General features: G+C 47.4%; 8 protein-coding genes across 8 annotated transcripts; 1 reads left to right on the forward strand and 7 right to left on the reverse strand.

Moving 5' to 3' along the window:
* Positions 1-173: 173 nt before the first annotated feature.
* Positions 174-1,545, reverse strand: N7455_000861 (uncharacterized protein; the record flags this gene model as incomplete). Its single annotated transcript, XM_040961773.2, has 2 exons — positions 174-1,344; positions 1,412-1,545. The coding sequence occupies 2 exons, from the start codon at positions 1,543-1,545 to the stop codon at positions 174-176; spliced, it is 1,305 nt and encodes a 434-aa protein (XP_040807793.2).
* A 441-nt stretch (positions 1,546-1,986) lies between these two features.
* N7455_000862 (uncharacterized protein) lies at positions 1,987-3,765 on the reverse strand (the record flags this gene model as incomplete). Its single annotated transcript, XM_040961757.2, has 1 exon — positions 1,987-3,765. One exon carries the CDS (start codon positions 3,763-3,765, stop codon positions 1,987-1,989), a length of 1,779 nt encoding a protein of 592 aa, XP_040807772.2.
* A 1,572-nt stretch (positions 3,766-5,337) lies between these two features.
* N7455_000863 (cytochrome P450) lies at positions 5,338-6,984 on the forward strand (the record flags this gene model as incomplete). The annotated part of the gene is made up of 4 exons (XM_040961777.2): positions 5,338-5,431; positions 5,480-5,508; positions 5,591-5,800; positions 5,881-6,984. The coding sequence occupies 4 exons, from the start codon at positions 5,338-5,340 to the stop codon at positions 6,982-6,984; spliced, it is 1,437 nt and encodes a 478-aa protein (XP_040807773.2).
* A 933-nt stretch (positions 6,985-7,917) lies between these two features.
* N7455_000864 (uncharacterized protein) lies at positions 7,918-11,332 on the reverse strand (the record flags this gene model as incomplete). Its single annotated transcript, XM_065603890.1, has 6 exons — positions 7,918-8,911; positions 9,006-9,496; positions 9,666-9,969; positions 10,022-10,357; positions 10,455-11,081; positions 11,223-11,332. The coding sequence occupies 6 exons, from the start codon at positions 11,330-11,332 to the stop codon at positions 7,918-7,920; spliced, it is 2,862 nt and encodes a 953-aa protein (XP_065462381.1).
* Positions 11,333-12,020: 688 nt separating this feature from the next.
* Positions 12,021-12,824, reverse strand: N7455_000865 (uncharacterized protein; the record flags this gene model as incomplete). The annotated part of the gene is made up of 1 exon (XM_040961754.2): positions 12,021-12,824. One exon carries the CDS (start codon positions 12,822-12,824, stop codon positions 12,021-12,023), a length of 804 nt encoding a protein of 267 aa, XP_040807794.2.
* Positions 12,825-13,171: 347 nt separating this feature from the next.
* On the reverse strand, positions 13,172-14,248 carry N7455_000866 (uncharacterized protein; the record flags this gene model as incomplete). Its single annotated transcript, XM_040961789.2, has 1 exon — positions 13,172-14,248. One exon carries the CDS (start codon positions 14,246-14,248, stop codon positions 13,172-13,174), a length of 1,077 nt encoding a protein of 358 aa, XP_040807769.2.
* Positions 14,249-15,255: 1,007 nt separating this feature from the next.
* On the reverse strand, positions 15,256-17,498 carry sit1 (putative siderochrome-iron transporter Sit1; the record flags this gene model as incomplete). Its single annotated transcript, XM_040961769.2, has 9 exons — positions 15,256-15,632; positions 15,697-15,756; positions 15,812-16,093; positions 16,143-16,200; positions 16,258-16,677; positions 16,740-16,844; positions 16,900-17,040; positions 17,097-17,180; positions 17,256-17,498. The coding sequence occupies 9 exons, from the start codon at positions 17,496-17,498 to the stop codon at positions 15,256-15,258; spliced, it is 1,770 nt and encodes a 589-aa protein (XP_040807795.2).
* Positions 17,499-18,054: 556 nt separating this feature from the next.
* Positions 18,055-20,308, reverse strand: N7455_000868 (uncharacterized protein; the record flags this gene model as incomplete). Its single annotated transcript, XM_040961775.2, has 3 exons — positions 18,055-18,592; positions 18,658-19,963; positions 20,011-20,308. 3 exons carry the CDS (start codon positions 20,306-20,308, stop codon positions 18,055-18,057), a joined length of 2,142 nt encoding a protein of 713 aa, XP_040807767.2.
* Positions 20,309-20,468: the final 160 nt, after the last annotated feature.

Genomic DNA, 20,468 nt, shown 5'->3' on the forward strand with positions numbered 1-20,468 from the left:
TGAAACCATTTTAAAAAAGCCAACATTGGCGCTGGCGCCGAATAATTATGGCGGACTGAGTAGCCCTGGAGGCTTGCAACACTACTGAAATCGCGCATAGCCATAGAATTGCATTTTACCCAATCCTTAGGACAGAAAATGAACACATTATTTTTTTTGACAATGCAAGTACACTATATTTTTGCCTTGATGGAATCCTGATAGTATCTTTTGATGACTCGTCGTGCCCTTTCATCGCTCTCAGCAATATGGTTCATCACGGAGTAGATATCCTCCGTTCGACTTCGCAACTGCTCTCCGAAATCGAGCTGATTGAACAGTTGCAGCTCTTTACAGGATTCCACCAAGGGATGTCGACTAAGAGCGATAGTCTTATCCTCATAAAATTCGAAAGAAGACCCAAATATTACATAAAACTGTGCCAGCGGATGTTGCTCATCGGACTTCCAGTCTATATCTTTCCAATTCAAATCAATATTCCTCGGCACGCGCCGTAGTGAAACCGCCGACTCCCACCACTTGATGAATTGATGCCGTGCTTGCTTCCCACTGACTGCATGAACACAGCCGTTGGTTCCCACGGCCAAATGAGCGAGCAAACGATCAACAACCACATCGACTGGAACCTCGTCAGTGAACAGTTGGGAGATTTGTCCTACTGCTTTCGTTGCAATAGTAGCCATGCCACCGGGGATCAGGGCAACCACAGCAGCAATTAGTGTTGATGGGCTCGATAGGGGGACGTTGTACCCAGGACTTGGAAATTTCTGGGCTGGTCCGATGATAGAAGGACGCACAATAAGCAACTTTTCCTTGACACCTCTCTGAGAAAAACGATCGAGAAGAAGTCGCTCTGTCAGGTTCTTTGCGTATGCATAGGGCCATGGGAAGTCGTGGGCTTCATACGCATCGCTAGAGCCATTCTCTTGCACTTGTGCCCATTCTTTCAAGACTTCTGGATGATCGTTGGGATTGGGATCATAGATGTCTTCTTTGATCTCGACTTCGATGCCTTCTCCAGTGGGAGGTAGGTAGGTATTGGAATATGCAGTCGAGACGTAAACAAAACGATCCAGACTCGGGCATGTCAGAGCAATGTCTGCCATCCTTTCGCTGGCTCCGGTGATCACTTCTGATAGTCTATCGAGGGGCTTTGAAAGATTTATAGAGGATGCCGAGTGAATGATGACATTGACTTCTTGTTGAAGTGTGTTCAATTCGTTCTGGGAAAGTCCGAGGTCGGGGGAGAGGATGTCACCATCCATGACTGTGATGCGATTGGTGTTAAGAAGTTTTTCGACTGTTGCCGATGATAGCGATGCTGTCCATTTTGATTGAAGTTTTCTATAGTTCGAGTTGTCAATTATATTTCTCCCAAGGTTTATAGGTTAAGGTTTGAGGATGAACTGACCCTATACCTCCTCTGCACAGCATATATACATGACCCACGGATGTTTGCGTGAGCAAGCGATATACAACAGCAGTGCCCAAGAAGCCAGTTCCACCCGTGATGAAGATAGTCTTGTCATTGTAGTAGTCCCACATTTTGTATTGAGACTGACATAAAGTCAGATCTCGCACAGAAGCTTGTACATGAGATTCTATTTATCTAATTTGAGAAATACCCTCGTCACTCTGCTTGGATTTAAGGTTTAGGGAGATATCAAATATGTGAGATGCAAGCCCCTGCGTTCTGCATTCCAATCACTCTCAGCGTGGTATGTCGTGACTAGACTCGTCAAATTGCGGTGTAAAGCAAACCCCGATTACAATATTCACCTTGTATTTTCCACGGAAATATCCTTGCATTGTAGCAATGCTCGACAGAGACTTTGTATTGGACTAAAAGCTGATCACTGTGGGTGGCTTCGGATCCAGCTTCTAATACTGCTAGTAGTCATTTTCTTCATCCAAAGAGGAGAAATTTATAGTCAGAACTTCTTTCTGTCATTTATATATTACCCTCGCCAATGCAGTCATTGCCTTTTATTTCCGTCTAGTCAATCGCACCGGCACACCCCCAGTCTTGCCCGCATCATATATACCCTCCATAACCAACGTCATCTTAGGAATACAACCGCCCATCACCTTATCCAGCCTCCGCTTAACATCCTCCCGTTTCTCACCAGCAAGCGGAACGGCGTCTATACGGTAATTCTGTAGCAGCTTGAGTATAACCGCTACAAACTCAACCTGTGCCATCTTTTGCCCCGGACAAACACGCGGGCCATGACTCCACGGAAGGAAGTATCCTTTCGGCGGTTGGTACAGCCGTCGCGGAGCCGTATCAGGATTGATCCAGCGAGAAGGCCGGAATGTGGATTCGTCTGGGAGTACTTGATCATCGTCCCCGACCCATGACGGATCAGAACACCGGTTGATATTGGGCCACACTTCTGGATCAAGATGCAGTGCAATGATGTTTATAGTCACGGCAGAGTTGGCTGGGAGATGAATCACGCCCTTGGACATCTTCAACTCTTGTGGTGCGTCATTTGTCCTCAGCATGCGGATAATAGGTGAGTACAGTCGCAGTGTTTCGAACATAACGGCCATGATGCGCGTCACTCGAGGAACAACGGAAGTATACTCTGGGTCTTCCCGCACGTCTGTGGGCATTAGGTTGTCGACCTCTTCGAAGAGCCACTCCTGCCATTTGGGATATCGGACAAGCAGTATTATGGCGTGGGAGATAATGTTTGCTGTTGTTTCGAAGCCCGCTGCCGTGAAGAGGAAGAGGTTGCCATTTAGCTCCTCTTCACTGAGGTTATTGTCTGTATTTCCTTGTTCGGCTGATGCTTGAAGCAGTTGGCTCATTATGTTGCTTCTTCTTAGCGCTGTCTTGTCTTTGAAAGTGCGTTGACGCTCTTTATCGAGTAAGCTTTTGGTATGCCTCGAGAACTCGCGCTTGCTAATTCCTAGCTGCTTCAAATTCTGATGCCCCGGCAACCAGGATGGCCAGTTCAAAAGAATACTGATTGGGATAACTATCGGCCCAGTAATAGCGCTCATGACCACCTTGGAGGCTTCAATATATGTTGTGTCAAACCCTGGCTCGGGTTTCTCATTATCCCGACTCCTCCATGGAGCCTTTGCGCCCATGCCTGCCTCGCTTAGCACATGAATTGTGATCCGCCTGATCATATCAAATAACTCATTCGACTCAACGAAGCTCTTCTTTTTCTCGGACGCAGCGAGAAGAAGCTCATCCAGCATGTCTGTAGTCTGACATACAGTCGCATCGAAGACAGTCTTAGAGATGCGCTCGTTGATCACGCTCGCGACAACCTTACGCTGCTTTGCCCATCTCGCGCCATTTGTCGTGAATACATTATGTCCAAACTGAGCGAAAAGTAGGCCAGTGATGGGTGGGATGTTGAAATCACCTGTACGTTGCAGAACCTCCGAAGCGACGACTGGATCTGCTGTCCAAAGTTCCAGGGTTCCACAAGTGGCAAGAAAGAATGACCTGTCATCGCCCTGCGGGGCTGCATATTCATCAAACGGACGACGCTTCTCATAGAATTCCCAGCCATAGATCACTAGCGTGAGACGGTTGTAGATCCGCGTGGGGAGAATACGTCGTAGCCATGGACGTAAAGGGACAGAGGTCAATAACCAGATAATGTTGTTTTGGTTTACTGGGTAGATCAGAAATGGTAAGCCGATACTTCTTGCAGCGTTGATGTTGTGTAACAGCCGATATGCGAAGGTCGAGATGTATACTAGCACTAGTACGCCGATGATGCCGATGTACATGGCCATTTTCTGGACTGAGACGATGCAAAGTCGGCCTAGCAGAGATAACGCAAAAAGGAAAGTGAGGATTCGACACTAAAAGACGTACTTTGGCAAAATACACGAGCGCTTAGAGGTGAAAATACTGGGATTATGAGGGGTAACTTCACATAGGTCTGTCCAACATAGGCTACCGGCTAAAATATATTGTCGGAAGGCGCAATGATATGGATCACTATGCAAGATATCTTTCAAGGCCTGGGATGTAGTTAACAAGGCATGATGTGGATATATATCATCTTCAGTGCGAGCGGGGTATTTCCTTGCTGAGAATGGATATCAAGCTGAAACTATGTGACGTCGGAAGATATTCTGTTTTTGTCCAGATGGAGCCTGTTATACGACCTAAATCATCACATACTGAATATTCTACTACTAAGAATGAAGCATGGTTTCGTTTTAGGGCTTCTATCTCAAGGTTCTGTAGCAGCGAAGTCTAACAATAGCTACAGTCCGTGAATTCCCCTAAAGAGATTCGCAGAATAAAGAGAGCCATCTGAACATGCTGTCGCCTCTTGAGTCTCCTTTTCTCCATAGTGCTTATTTTGTACGAATTGGTTGATTTTCCCTCGGACGAATTTCCGCGATGAAATGAGTTTGGATTGTATCAGCCACGGGATTGTATGGCGCGAGAACTCAATTTTGAATGAACTCTGCATGATGAACAATAGTTTAGATTAGTATGTTTTTAGGCCATTACTCACCGGAGGTTATCACGGAATTTATCATGTTCGAAGTATCGCGATTGTTAACTTTCCTCCAATAGGTGCAAGGTCCATAAAAGGCCCAACGGCAATATGGAATACGGAAAAGCTTAGGTGACGCATGCCTGTAAACAACTTGATGCTAGTTGATTCGAGGGGATAAATCAAGTGTATTTCCATCCCAAATCCTCGGGGTTTGTATCGGCAAGCATTAGGTTGCACTGGCGTACTTTTGTGCAAGTCAACAGACATGGCTTATTGGACTGTGATCTGTGTATGATAGTAAGGAAATGTACCAGTTAAAACCCTTCATTTCAACTTGCAGTGCGGTATATATATCCAATGAAAGCGGGTTAAGATAAAAAATTTGACAGGGAAGAAGGAGGGGTCGCTGACGCTTTTGAGGATAAACCTGGACAAGCTATGTATGTAGCTTCCGGATAACGATAAATATGTATGCTGCAACTCTTGACCTTGCCGAATATTGCTATCTCTACGGCGTAATGGAATACTTTATCATGGCGTGGCTGAACATGAGATTCTTACGTCTCAATTTAGACATCCTTGGAGTCATGACGATGCTTTTGGCAAAATGGTCAGCAAGGTACATTTTCACCCAAGTTCGGAGTTTCTTATGTTTCGTTCAAACTATATATTCAATGTCCTCGATTCCCATCACTTGGCTTTGCTGGCATAGAAAAAAAAATCTTAGTATGACACGATGGCAACTACACTATTCTGCCTATTTTTACTGGCAGCTGCTGGTCTTTACGGATTAGGCCGAGTTGTATACAATGTTTACTTCCACCCACTGCGAAACTTCCCAGGGCCTTGGATGGCTGGGGCCTCATCGAGTTGGAAAGCATACAAAGAAGTTATCAAGCAGGAGTCGGCCGTTCATGAGCTCTTTCATCTGCATAAGAAATATGGTATGATGAGATTGGGACTATGAGCATTTTCTTTAACATTCCTAATAGGTGATATTGTCCGCGTTGCCCCGAACGAGGTGAGTTGTCATAAACTCAGCAGTCTACACTTCCCTCTCTGGGCTATAGGGCTGAAACAAGTCTAACACTCACCTATCACAGCTCCATTTCGGAAGCCCAGGTGCGTTCCACGATATCTACCATAGCAGCAAGAGGTGGGACAAGGATACGGGTCTTTACCGAACCCCCGGGGTTTCGTCCGGGTCATTCACATTCTTGAAGTATGCTCAGGCAAAAGAACGACGGGAGGTGATTCTTCCGATTTTCTCTAAGAAAGCCATTAATAATCTTGAGCATCTCGTCTGGCGAAATGTGAGTACTATATTGCTTTATTTTCTTTTGCTACCTAACTATATATCTTAACCACCGCTAAATCACCGGTTCCTAAACAGGCAAATCGCCTTGCATCGTCTATCGCCAAAACCAATGCATCAAAAAGTTCAATCGACCTACTCTATGCATTCCGGTCCTATACTCTCGACACCATCATGTGCTTCACATTTGGCAACTGCATAAATGCCCTCGATGCACCGGCATTCAGCGACCCTCTGATTCTAGCCATGGATGCAAGCCTTCGTATGCTGCCCCTCATGAAAAATTTCCCCACGATTCGAGACCTCATTTTTGCTGTACCACCGGCCCTGGTTATGCGCCTCATTCCGAATGCCCAGAAATTAGCACCACGACTGTACCAGGTCCGGGACCTCGTCAAGCAACAGCTTCAAGTCGTTCTAAACTGCCCTTCGAAGCTCGATAACGTGCCTCATGAGACCCTCTTCCACCGCATGCTCGACCCGGAGTCATACCGGAGCAAGGAGGTCCTAAATATGACAGAGCTACACGACGAAGGCTTCACACTCATCTTCGCGGGCGCAAACACAGTAGCCGACACGCTGCTAATGGGCCACTGGCACGCAATGCAGAACCGGACCTTGCTAACCCAACTGCGAAGCGAGCTATTGACTGTTTGGCCCGACGTCGAAAAGCAGCCATCCCTAACAGACCTCGAAACCCTACCCCTCCTCACGGCAACCATCAAAGAATCCCTTCGCTTTATTCCCTCTGGCGTATCGCTAACGCGTGTCGTACCACCCGGTGGCGCCATGATATCAGGGAAGCATATCCCCGGCGGGACAGTGGTGGGGATGGCTATTTTACACGTGCATCAGAGCGCAGAAGTATGGGGTAAAGATGCGCTTGTGTTTCGACCTGAACGGTGGCTGGAGAGTGCGGAGCAAGCAAATACCCGGAACGGGAAGAGTGAATTGGATCACTGGCTCGTTCCATTCAGTCGAGGACCGCGCATGTGCTTTGGTATGAACTTGGCGTGGGCGGAGCTGTATATCGCTTTTGCGACTATGATCCGTCACTTTGACTTGACTCTTGACGGCACGACGGAAGAGGATATGCAGTGGCGGGAGTGCATTGCAGCTTACTACCCCAAGAGGCATTTGCATGCGTGGTGCCGTCCGGTTGGGTCTGGGAAGATAAAGTGAAGAGGTGGCGTTTAGATGGCTTTTTGGTATGATATACGGATATTAGCGTCCCTAGACAAGTAGGGATCATCGTCAAGGCCTGGGAAATTGAAAAGCCACATCAGAGAGATAGGTATCATCGCACAATGTTGATAATACATACTATTCTACGTACACGAAGGACAAATTTGCACGGGACATACGCTGTGTTTCAAGGACTTGAACCACCCAGCCCTTTAAGAACCAGCCTTGCAGGCCAAACTCCTAAGAAAACATGCAACACTACACTAGTTATCAAGAATATTTACTCTGTACCACCCTATTTATGAGTCGTAGTATAGTCATAACTAGGCATTGAACGTGAGAAACTCACAGAACTGAGGGTGTTGCAAGAAGGAAAGATCGTTGCCCCCCTGGTATTCTTTTGCTAATATATCAGGCGAATGTCCATTCGGCTTCAATAGCTTTCACCTAGGCGAGGAATATTATAAAGTCCGATGTACGGATTTATGATGTTTACACTCAAGTTTCACGGAGTACTTCGTGTAGGTCATAAATGTAACCTAATGGGACTTGGATAGACTGATATATTCAAATTGACACCAAAAATATTACTTTGATAAGCTGAGCTGGGACTCTCACATCTATTCAAAGTTGATATGTTGAAGTTCCCCGAGGACGATGTTTACTTTGTTTGTTTTGCTGTGCATATTTCTTCTAGTTGTAGCTACTTTTCGGACATCACCCCTAGTATTTTGACAGGATGATTTCACCGTCTTGTTGATACTTTTCCCGAGGTGAATGAGTTCCATCTTCTCCACAGCGGAACAAAAGATCTAGTCCTCCGTGGTCTTTCATTTATCTTCATTGGTCTCCCATAGCTTCTCTCCTCTTTCTCCTGCTCTGTATCACAAGTCTTTACTATAGGCTTTGTCTGAGTAGGCTGCACCACGCTCAATGCGACCATGGATCAAGTTCTCTTTCGTGCCGTAACCCCATCTGATGTGAAGAATCCAGGCATCGTGCCCCGAGATGATAGCACACTTCGCAGATATCGAAGTCCGCTCCATTACAAATGGTGCAATAGTAGAAAGCCTCGCCCTTCAATATATCAACCCCACAAATATCACAATCTACTTCCACCTCCAGTTGAGAGGTGGCTTCAACCACTGACTCAAATGCCAATTGAGAGCCTGTCTCGGAAAATTTCTCCAGGGCTTTCACGACATCAGATCTCTTTCGCACAACAGCGTCGGATAGTGGTGTGCGACTGAACTCATCTTGAGCCTCACGATCAACACCGTCGCTTTTCAGAAGTGTAAGAACTGATTGTAAATGACCGCGGGTTGCAGCAACATGTAGAGGTGTTCGACCATATAGATCGGGGTGGTGAATGTCCCTGATATTAGTCAAAGTAAAAAGAACAGTGAGATTGTTATATCTGTTCTCCGAGGCTGCATAGAAAACCACACCACGACTAGCATTGTCTTTGGTGTTGATATCAGCGCCCTTCTCTAGGAGGAGCTGAATCACTGATTCTGTACTCCTACCCATTACTGCGTGACTCAGTGCAGTCAGACCCCTATCGTCTTTGATCTCCAAATAAACACCCCAATCTAACAATAGTTGTACTACTGACGCATTGGCTGATGCTGATGCGTACATAAGTGGGGTGAAATTCTTGAGGTGGGAATTATTGGAGTCAGCACCCCTGTTCAGGAGAAATTGAACTATAGCCTCATGCCCACTCTGCGCCGCCGCTGACATTGAGGTATCCAATTCAATACTTTGGGTCTCAATATCCCGATCCCAGTCAATGAAAAGCTGCACCAGATTTAAATGACCGATTGAAGCAGCTAGAAATAATGGAGTGTGGCCATCGTCATCTTCTGCGTGTGCGGAAAGCCCATGCTTCAAAAGAAGACGGGAAACCTCCTCTGACCCACTCCTAGCTGAAGCATGAAGTAGTGGTCGATCCATATCATCATTATGCAGCGAATCGCAGTTTCCTTCGAGTAGTAACTGCAGTGCTCGTTCATGACCGGACCTGGTTGCAAAAAATAGGGGTCATGCCTCGGTTGTCTTTGATGTTCGGATTTGCGCCATTTGCTAGAAGTAATATGATAACATCGGGGTGGTTCCGTTGTGTTGCCCATGACAAAGGGGTCATTCCAGTAGCATCCACGCAGTCCACTGGACCACCAGCTGAAATTAACTTTCGGGTCACATCAAGCGAGTCAAAGTAAGCCGCAAGATGCATAGCTGTAGCAAGCTGCGTGGTGATTGGTAAATAGTTTTTATTTCTAAAACGGACCTCGTATGGGTGGAGCTGGCGATCAACATTGTCCATAATCTGCACACAGGAGTTGACTTTCGGTCTGTCTAGCAGCAGTTCAATGATTGCTTCTTCGCTGATATATTGCTCTCCGTCTGATTCGCGCTCTCGGATGTGATAACCCCAGAAATGAGCCGCATAAACTCCAAAAGGATGGTGATTTACGCGCGATGTAAGCTCCTCTCGTTTGACAATGTCCTGTTTTGAAAATATCCAATGACAGATACGTCACGCAGATGCTGCCAATATAACAGTTTGCGTTTGGGAACCAAGTTGATTGATTGCGCTCGAAGAATTCCTGGGTTGTATAATGCACCAGTCGGATGACATTGCTTTGTTCGTCGATTGTCACTAAGCCTGCACAGACTGAGACTATGTCAATTGGATCGGAGAGATTGCTCTTGTCGAAATCCGACTCGCCTATTTCGACTGCTAGTGCAGTTTGTAGCTCCACCGTAGTGAGCGGTCGTTTGGCGCAGGTGATCCAGGCGAGGACTTGCATGGCCATTTCTGTTTCATCGGATACTTGTCCTTGAATTCGCTTCATTGCATCGGTATAGGCGGAATCGTATTGCTTTGTACTTGACGACATGTCCTTTAGTGCGGATCTGATTGCTTTAGGTGATCTTTTCCCGACTAAAGAGTTGAGGTAAAGCTGGGCGAGTAGGAACCTAGGTTCTTATGTTAGAGAACAGCAAATAATCCTTGAGTTTTCTTTAGCACCGAAACCAAGTATGCACTTGCATCCCATCGACAGCTTCAGTTATTTCTTTTGAAATCTCCTTTTGTAATTCCGGATTTCGTGAAACAAATGCTGGGAGCATTTCCAAATTTCCCTGAAGATATCGCATGACATCGACCGTACTAGCACGGATCTCAAGCTCGGGCTTTTCCTTGAACCTTTCAGTTATTTCAGGAATAGACCGGGAAGTAGCAAGAAGGTTTGTGTTGCAAGAATCCTGAAGTTCGAAGATCGCATTCAAGAGTTTTGTTCGCGAGCCATCATACATTCGACACTCATCCAGAGCGTCAATTACAATGTAGACCTTTGCAAAGTTGCTAGGCTGTGATAGTAATTGGATAGCCATGGATAGTTCGCCCATTCCCGGTCTTGTTCCTTTCGCCACATGTTTAGCATACATCTCTTGGATGCTACTAGGCAACGATGACTGGCACCAATTGTTTTAAAATGCTTGATAACATTTCAACAGCGCTTTGTTCATCGTGACGCTTGAAATTGCAGTAGAGATATGCAATAGCAACTTCCTCATCTCCATTTCCAAATCGATCATGGAGCTCGTCAATCACGATAGATGCTAGAATTGTTTTACCGGCACCTGGGATACCAGGGCAGAAAAGCGTTTGTTTTGAACCGGAGACCCAATCTTTGAACTCAGATGAGTCCAGGAACCACTGCCCAGTACCTTCCTTGCGTCGACCGATGTAATCACTTTGCTGAGTGGCATAATTTGAGGGGGAGATCCAATTAAGGACTTTTTGGCGCGCTTCCTCGTCTTGATGCTGCACCAGTTTTTCCACACCTCGTCTAGTTATCTGTCCATTAAATGCAGTCAGGAGTGCGATGTTGGTGCCTATTCGGAGGCGGAGTTCTTGGACGTCGCTCGGTTCCCATTTCAGGCGTTTCCACACCCGCTTCGCGATGTTTCGTTTGGCATCATTTGTTGTAGACAGCTCCGTGTAGTCTTCAATCTTCTTCAAAACATCGGCAAGGACCTCGTTGCAACCCGTTGATATCTCTTTCAGCTCAGCCTGTTGCTGACTGCTAAGCTCCTTTGCAGATATCTCGATCTCTACATCTTGTAGTACGAGAGAGAGAGAGGCTTCTCACTCTGTTAACGATTTTTGTTAGTACATCAGGTATAATGGATTGAGGTAGGTAAAATTAAATTTAGGAGGGACCTACTCATCGGAAATGCTCTTAAATTGAACAGGTGCATCGACAAACACTTTTCGAGTTTTGTTGGCGAGTTGGATAACTGCGAGGAAGTCCCCGATGCCAAACCCAAAGCTCATCTTGGCACTCAGTAGCGAAAACACAAAGGGCCAGCTGAGAAGGTTTGGGGAAGTTGGGGAGCTCAGGGACGAAAATAAGCTGTTGGATATGCAAAAGAAAGCTCAGCCTCATTTGAAGGCGGGGTTGGATTGACACGCAGCTCCTAACCCCCACACTATCGATTGGCCACTCCTTGGGTGAAATAACGTCCACGCGTAGTGATTTATGGAAATCAGAGTATGTTTGGTTCGATGTATAAAAAAGAACCAAGGCATTCTATGTGACTCTGCTCCACGGGTAGATTTGCGGAAATGACCAAGCAAGACAAATTATCGGAGTTTGCGCCGCAATATATATATTTGTAAGTGGGAAGGTGACTTCAATTGAGAAATGTATTACGATAAAATTATAGGAAGCAGAAGAACCTTCAATGTCATGGGTTTTCGTTTATGTCTGTCTAGAAAGTGGTATCTAGGCGTCTATCAAAGACACCCACCCAGCCAGCCAAGCCAATATTCTTCCACCTTAGACACCCATCCTCGTCATATCACCATCCAATGAACATTCTTGGCCCATGGGTCCCGGTCATATTTCTTTCATAACATCATCATGGGTAGACACGAGTGTGTTGTTCAAGCCTGCGTGTGCCTTGGTCTGATGTCGACGGAAATCGGCATTGTCCAATTAGTAGGCGAGCCTGTAGGTGTTTCACTTTCGAAGGAAATCAACGGCCTTTGAATGCGCCGAGGGTGTTGCTACCGAGGGTGTTGCTACCTCCGGGTCAAGTTCCTTCTCCTCCACATAGTTGAGAATCGCAGTACAAGCGTCATAGAAATCCGCCATCGTTGTGTCCGCCACAGGGTTTGCACGGGCTTCCAACTTCCGGATTTCAGACATTGCAAAAGCGTCTAACGTTGGCACGGTCTCTAGCTGTCGCAGTATAACAATCAACACATGGTAAGGGAGAATGTTGGCTTCGAGATCAATGGCTGAATGCAGTCTCTGTTTCAATACAGAAACAAACTCCCTAATTGTGGGGAGATCCTCGAGCCGAGCGTCCCAGATATCAAAACACGCGCGCTTTATAGCGCCACGACGTGAACTCTTCATATGGTCCTTGAGCACCCTCATAAACTCATCGGCGTATTCCACCTTGTTGTCTTCAACAACAAGCTCTTGCTCCAAGTCAGGGTCAATACATCTGCCTAGCCACGCTCTCACTTGTTTGGTGAGCTGCAACCATAATGCAGAGTTGGGGTGATCACGGAAGGGCCTCTTCTGATCGGGATCAACAAGACGATAAAGGTTGTGCCACTTCAAGACCTGGACAACCTGACTATACCAGAGGCCAAAATTAGAATCCAAGTTGAGAGCTGGTTCGATTACGGGAAGTTCGAATGCACCGGTGGCAGGCAAATCTGTCGCTTGGTTGCAATTCGCCGCTATCCACTGTTCAACGGCGTGATAGTCATGATCATGCGGGGCACCCATACCAATAACTGGTTCTGTCATGATGAGTAGCTTTGGAAATTGATGAAAATTGATGAAAGTCGATGGATAACCCCTTTGTGGGGAAACTGATATCGATGATCTCAGATACTAGAAGCCAGACAGTAGTAAGAGTGGTAGTTAGATAAGTAGTGACCTTCCTGAGCTGACGGATGGAGCCATTTACGTGCGGAAAGATAAAGTAACAGGAAGAGTGCAAATATTCTAACAGCACATATTACCATGGGCTGTTTGATATAACCCATGTGGACAAATAGAGCACTGACAAACAACACTTCCGTGTAACCATGCATTCATTAATAGTACTCTGAAAAAGGAATGCGAAAGTGAGGAATAAATCACAAGTCAATTTAGACAGTAACTCTGTTAGCCTTCAAGTACTCATAATCCGGCATGGAATCTCGAGTACACATCTCAAGCAGCTCAGAAATTTCATCCCCAAACTCAACACGCCACTTAGCAACCTCCGCATCAATATCAACCGATGTCGGAGCCTTATTCTTAACAACACCCGTCGACTCCTCCAAAGTCGACAACATGATAGAAGCAGCAATTTTACCCGAATCCAGCTCCCCAGGATTAGCCGCGTGCGCACCAGTCGTCCAGTTCTCAGATATCTTCTTAGAGTCATTCCACTCAAACTGCATGGACGTGGTATCCAGACCAGCCTTCTCACAGAACTTAACCACAGCAGCGGGGTTATGAATCACATCATTGGCATCGATAACCAAAGGGGTGACAACCTCATCCGGCTGCTCAAGACACCAGTCGAACAACTTCCGTGTCCATTCCATGGTCATATTCGTGGTTGACACTCCCTTAATACCGTCATCGTCAATGATACCAACTTTGGACAATTTCTGCATAGCGCGATACAACGACGGATAAACTAGTGCCGGGTGACGGATGACGAAGGCCAGCTGCCAGGTGCGCAGGTACTCGTCCGACATGAAGGTTTTGTTATTGGCAGAGAAAGTCTGCGAGGAGCCGTAGCGTTCTGGCATGGATACGTGGAACTCTTTCAGTTGCTCGGGTCCGGGCGTTGGGGCACCGTCAACGGCGCTCGTGAAGAATCCCGGGTTGACGAACCAGAAGGCGTGTTCTTTGGCAAACATTATCTTCTTCTCGGCGCGGGCCTGGGTGGAGTAGTCTTCTAGGTTGTTGAAGCACTCTTGGATGGCGGCTTTGATCTCGCTCTTCTCGTCTGTTGTCCATTGGTCTAGCGGCTTGTTGATGCAACCGTCCATTGTGGCTTTTGTGAAGGCATCTTGAAAGAAGTAACCGCTCTTTTGGCTGGTAAGGACATTGGGTTGGTTGCGGATGTTGAGAATCTTCAAGAGGAGATTCGAGGCTGTGCGGGGCACACTGACGAGGAGGACTCGGTGGGGTTGGTCATTGTTTTCAGGGGGAATGGTAGTGATAGGCATTGTTTTTGGTAGACGTGATATGTATAGAATATGGTGGCTGAATGATAATTAAGCTTAACTTGCAACAAAGCAATGAGCGTGGGAAGAGATGGCTACATTATGGGGTCGGATGGCGTCTTCTCTCTTAAATAGATGCGATTTTCCCGTCCAAGGGCAAGATCGGCGGTTTGCTTTGATCTAATCTTTCTCTGGTCTCTTTCAAGGTTCTTTCTGCATCCAAGTGGGTCTAACATCCGCGTCGTATTTGTAAATTCCGACGGGGGTAGCGGGAGGTTGCTCCGATCGGTCTTTGTCGCTGTTTACCATCGCCGAGGACCGAGGAGTGATCAACAGTGGATTTCTTTATTGGACGGTAGCAGTGATCGGCAACCGGCTACTTCAGGAAACATCAATGGTACGACTACGAAGGCGTATGGGCTGATTTTGGCCTGGTCCTTGACCTCTTATTACACCCAATAGCCTTGGAAATACCCCGCTTGTCCTAGTTGAATTCATAAGACTCTTCTTCTTCCTCCCCTGGCCCTGCATAAATGTTCGCTCTCCTGAGCGGCAAGTGAAGCCTTTTGTCGTCGTAGCCTTGCTCATTATGATGTGAAAGGGACGTGACTAGCGAACTGTTTCTCTTATGGGTTGGGGGGGCGTATAGATACTGGACAGTTGGTCTAGGTAGTTGTGTCAGCTTCGGGTTGTAATACAGACGTAGTAGACTATTATACGTGTTGAATGAAAGCGGGGTACGAGGAGTGGAGCAGCGACAGTTGGAAAATTGAAGATATTTATGATTATTGGGGCTGGTCTTGACGGCCCCGGGATCATGAAGGCCAACCCGAGGACAAGCAGAGCGATATATCGAGACTGAATAAAATACATGAACCTCCAATCACCTGGTGTCTCTGACTTCGAAGGTTATTTCGCTCAGACACTAAGCCAATAAAGTAAAACATCCTTTGGCAAGATATATATGTCAAGGGAAACCAGGTTGTATCTATACTCAACGTACCCCTGTTTCACCTAGGAGCAAAATCAGAATCACCGCTCTCCTCCTCCGCCTTGGCAAGAGTCTGCTCCCTCGTGAGTATCGGGTTACGAATAACCAGGGCGAAGGCAATCACCGGAACTGTCAAGCAGATACCCGTGATACACAGCAGACGCTGTGTCTTCTGATAGGCGAGAATAACGTTGTCTCGGTCGGGCGTACCCACAGGGTTGGCTGCTGCAAACACAAGAGGCTGGGCATAGACATACGCAGCGAGGGTTTCGTTACCGAGTCTGTAATTCAGTTCGGAAGGCAAGACTTGGTTCCAGATTGCGCCGGAGATTGTGTTTCCAAGTGCGCTACCGACATTGTAGGCGGCGAGGAAGAGACCAGTGACCACAGCGAGATCTATGGGATTGTTAGCATTCGGGTTCCTTATTTAATAAGACAAAGTCTGGCAAGGAATACTTACTTTCGTGTCTAGACGCAACCTGGATACTGGCTTGGGCCGGGTAGGGGAACATTCCACCAGCTGGGAGATTTGTTAGATGTGTTCAACCAACTCTGGGGCGCAGACGATAACCTACCAATACCAAGCAGAATTTGCGCACCAATGACACCGGAGTGACTGGAGCTCCCAACACCACCTCGGAAATAGATAAGGATTCCGAAGGCAACCATGAAGAGGAGGGTTCCGGCCACGATGAAGGGCTTCAATTGGCGAACCTTCATGACGATGAGGCCGAGAATAACACCTGTGATAACGGAAACAAAACTGTAAAGAGATGTGATCCGAGTGGCGCTGAGAATGGATTCGTCAAAGCTCACGTAGAGCACCGTGTAAAGGAAATCTCCTTGCAGGTACCACGCTAAAATAATATTAAATCTCGATCACGGATGATTTTCTGAAGAACGTACCAGTGTTGAGCATAACAGGGATTCCAAGGGCACCCCAGACAGCACGGTCTTGGAGAAGCTAGAACCAAAGCGAGTCAGTAAAAATCATGCGCGTGGCTTGGAATATTTGACTTACCTTGAATGGCAACATCGGGTATTGGCAGGTTTTCTCCCAGAAAATCCAGACCGGGATCAGCAAAACACCAATGACAAGTGGCGCAATTACCTTTGCTGTCTTCCACTGTGAAGTTACACCTCCAGCGAGGGTAAAGGGAACAAGAATACATGCCAGCATGCCAATCAACAGAATGTTACCAACGATGTCCAGGTGCCAGAACAGTTCTACAGCCAGCTGCCTTTTTCCAAGTAACTGCATAGAGCTCTTGTATGATTCAAGCGCTCCAGCCTTCTTCGCACGTCGCTGGACGATGAAAAGGACTGTAATGAGTGGGAGAGCGCACACGGGATAGATGATAGCAAACATGCCAATGCCCCATTGCCAGTTGGTGACCTTGAGAACTGCAGCCGTCAAGTTGCCGCTAATCCAGGTATTTATCTAAAGTAGATGCAGTGAATTAATATGTTGTTGTTGGTATGTGGAGTACATGTAGCACTCACAATAAAGGGCAAGGCTGGGACGTAGGAGAATAGGAGACGAGATCGGCTAGAGGTGATATCGGCGATTAGGACTTCAACGAGAAGCATCACACTGGTGTATCCGATCTAGACAATATTAGACACAGACTGAGAGTCTATAGGCGCATATCGCATATCTCACCTGGTAGATAACAGCCCCCGCAGCAAACCCCTCCAAGCTCGTTGCGCATGACTCCACGATAGTACCCACGGTATAGAAGAGGATCGAGACAAGGATAAGTTCTACTCTGCCGAAAACATCGGCAACCTTCGCCGCAGTAGGCTGTGAAGAAAAAGGTCAGCTAGTGTGATGAGTTGTTGGTCTCTGGGTTTCTATACCTGTGCAGCAGCAGCGATGACGGCGCGAAGAACATTGATGGTCGCAAGAAGACTGTGTTGGCCGTAACTCTGAGTAGCATAGGGCTATCCAAAACATTCCATGTCAGTATGCTTCGTTCTCGTCGATATGTCTTGACGTCGGAAATGCGAAATACGTACCTGGTATGTGTAACGAACAGTTCCATCTAAGCCGTACACATAAGCGATCAAGAAAATGGCAAAAAACAGGCAGATCCGATCAGTCAATCGGAAGTGCGATGTAATAACTTCAATGCGACGAACACCCGGACTGCCTTGACCCAGCAGATTGGCAGGCTCATCCAGCGGGACGGCTTCGTTGCGGGGATTCTTCGAGTCCCCACTGACGGGGTGATCAACGTTGATCTCTTTAACGAGCGACATGATAATCGTGCAGAATGAGAATCACACGACTCAAATCACCTATGCAGAGAAGAAGAAAAAGAACATCGGGGAAAACAGAAACAGAAAAAGAGAGAAAATATGATTGCCAAGAGATGGAAAAGTCTAAGATAAAACTGCCCACTCAATCTTATCTGATGGGCGTGGCCCGACCTTCCAAGGTTGGAAGTGCCGAGGCGCACTAAGAGCGTTTGTCTGAGAAATCAGCCACTCACGGAGCTTAGATGATACTCCACCTCGCATTCAGCCGTGGCTCGGGGTTATTATTTGACAGAAATCTCGCTCTAGGCTTGCCTAGTGTCTTGGAATAATGTAATATCTCTTCTAGGGTACTTTTTACATCCGTGGATATTATATCGGACGACTGCCTATTCTACTCTACCTCCGGATCGAATGTTGTATTCACAATTATTTAGTTATACAATCTTGGAAGTGCCCGGCTTCCAAGTCAGCAACATATGCTCCTTTCAAACCCTAATCACATGATATGTATACATACCTGCAATAACGGTTTATGGATGGATGTCGTTTCCATAAACTAAATAACACCATCCTTCCTCATCCCTTTTACTTTGCCTGCTAGGGTGGGGTTCTTCTCTTCTAGAAACTCCACGAAGCTATTCATCATAAGGGTCTTTAGGACATGTTGTTTCTTCCATGGCTCAACCTGACTCGGCACTGTAGGTCCCGTATATACCTTCCTCGGATGTGCCCCCGCCTGCAGCCAGAAATTTTGAAGTACCACAGATTGCAGCATCAGCATAGGATAGAGCTCGCTCCAGACTAGGTTACCCAGAATGCGCATTCGACCCGGGTATTTCAAGTCTTCATACTGGGAGTCTTCATCGGCAATGTCGCCTGCACTTTCGCTTCCAGTGGCGCTATCATTAAAGTCTGCATCGACAGCCAGAACATGGCCTTGGAAGTCCCCTTTTAGGAAGTCTTGGTCCTTTGTGTAAGAGGCGCGATATTCCTCGTCGATATATGAGGCTCCGCCCACGTTATCGATGAGAAGGAAAACAGATGGTGCTATCTTATGGCTCCACTCGTCCGAGGACCGGATTTCTTGGAAGTGTCTGTGGGCAGCATTAGTCTCTTGTTCATGTGAATATTGCAATGGGAAAAATAAGGGTTGTCGAACCTCCTTGCCGATTTTACGGGGTTGAGTGTCTCGAAGCCTAGTTCCTTGCAGTCGAACCAATGCAGTTTGAGCAGTGGTTTCATCTCGTCGGCGCCCTGGACGTCATCACCCCATGCCGACAAGTGAGCTTCCAGGTCCCGCTTTAGGGTTTCCCACTGCTCATCGGAGAAAATGTGGGCTGCGCGGTAGATCACTAATCCGAAGCCATAGTTCTGTCTCTCCCACGGTTCCAGGCTCAAGCTCGCCTCATGCACCCGAAGCAGTTTCTGGATCCAGGGCTGTACAGGTGGCTGCGGGGATGGCGTGCGGCCACGTATCTTTTCACGCAGTTCATCCTGTACTACTGTGCTAATAGAAAGGCGCTCGCGGCGGGCTGCGTCACTATTATTCGCACTTGGACCTTGAACCGTCGCAGCCTCGTTCTGAGCCTCGATACACTTTGCGAGTCGGTCAACTATGAGCTTGGAAAATTCGTAGTTTTTTCCTTGATTCTTTAGGTTCGGGTTGTGTAGCCCAGCGACGATCTCGGAGGGCGGATGGTAGCCGTTATACCCATCCATGGACAGCCAAATATTGAAATCTGCCATTGTAACGACGGCAATGAGGTCGATCCACCGCTGTGAGACGACCGCCATTTGTGGGTCGTCTGGATTTTCATCCGGGATTGCACTGAAGCCGTCCAATGCCCGTTCACGTAGTTCGGCAACGCGCGCCAGGACCCAAGAGTGGGCGGTGCTGGTCATGACTTCGTACTGTGCGCGAATGAATTGTTCCCAAAGAGCAATAAGGTTAATCTCGGGAGAAAGGCCACCCTGGGCCTTGCGCCGTGCATTCAAGGCCTCCTGCATTTCTCCCAAGTTGCCAGATACTCCGTTGAAGGTATCGCGTATGTTAGTACGAATCTGAGGAATGTTTAGGTACTCAAAGACGGCAATGACGGAAGTCAGGTACTCATGGGCAATCGTGAAATTGTCCGGGTTGTTGAGATCTTTTTCCTGCCACCGCGATGCGGGCACGGGGGCAAGGCCTCCCCAGAGGCGACTTTTAAGAAATTGTATATTCTCCCCAATTCGGCACAGCCCCTTCAGATCGTCCCGGTCCATGATCTGCTTCATCGCATTGTCCACAGTTGAAATCGTGGCCTTGTTGAACGGCGCAGGCGCCCACTCTGAACTTGGAGCCATGAACAGTGGGAATTCATCTTGATTGAGTAAAGCTAAGTCGGTCTTCTTCCCGTTCGGTAGAATACCATTCGCTATGAATTCGATAAAATGCAAGACAGTTTGCGGTTCAATCAAGGCATCCACTGATTTCGTTAGTGAGGTAACAGCGGCGCAGAGACTGGGACCGTACCAACTGGTGAGTCCTGGCTCCCCCAATGTTTCTTCGTCAGGGTGGATCCTTCATAAGTGGTAACGTCGACGACGGAGGCATTTGGGTTGACTGGTGAGTCAGAATCTGTATGGAGGTATCGCGCGATCTTGGTCTGTGTTACGCGCGAGGACCAAGGCGCGAGGTTCCGGGTACTGCGATGTGCTACCAAGCCAGTACGGGCACTGGCGTTCGTAACGCGCGGTATCGCGCGGGAAGATAAGCCCGCGAAAACACGGCGGTTGACCTGTGGCAGGCTTCGGGAAATCCTGGCCGCCATGCTGCGTTGTATGGATGTGATCAGCAGTCTTGCAGATGGATGGCGATCTCAGGAGATAAGCTCGAGAACTCGGGGGGTTCGGGATAATCACCCTGACGCCCCTTTTAATCAGCCGCAAAAAAAACCGAGCCTGGTGTTAGCCGATCAAAGTTAGCCCACT

This window comes from Penicillium solitum (genome assembly GCF_028829755.1).
Source record: "Penicillium solitum strain IBT 25940 chromosome Unknown utg000001l_segment0_segment0, whole genome shotgun sequence".
NCBI classification, from domain to species: domain Eukaryota; kingdom Fungi; phylum Ascomycota; class Eurotiomycetes; order Eurotiales; family Aspergillaceae; genus Penicillium; species Penicillium solitum.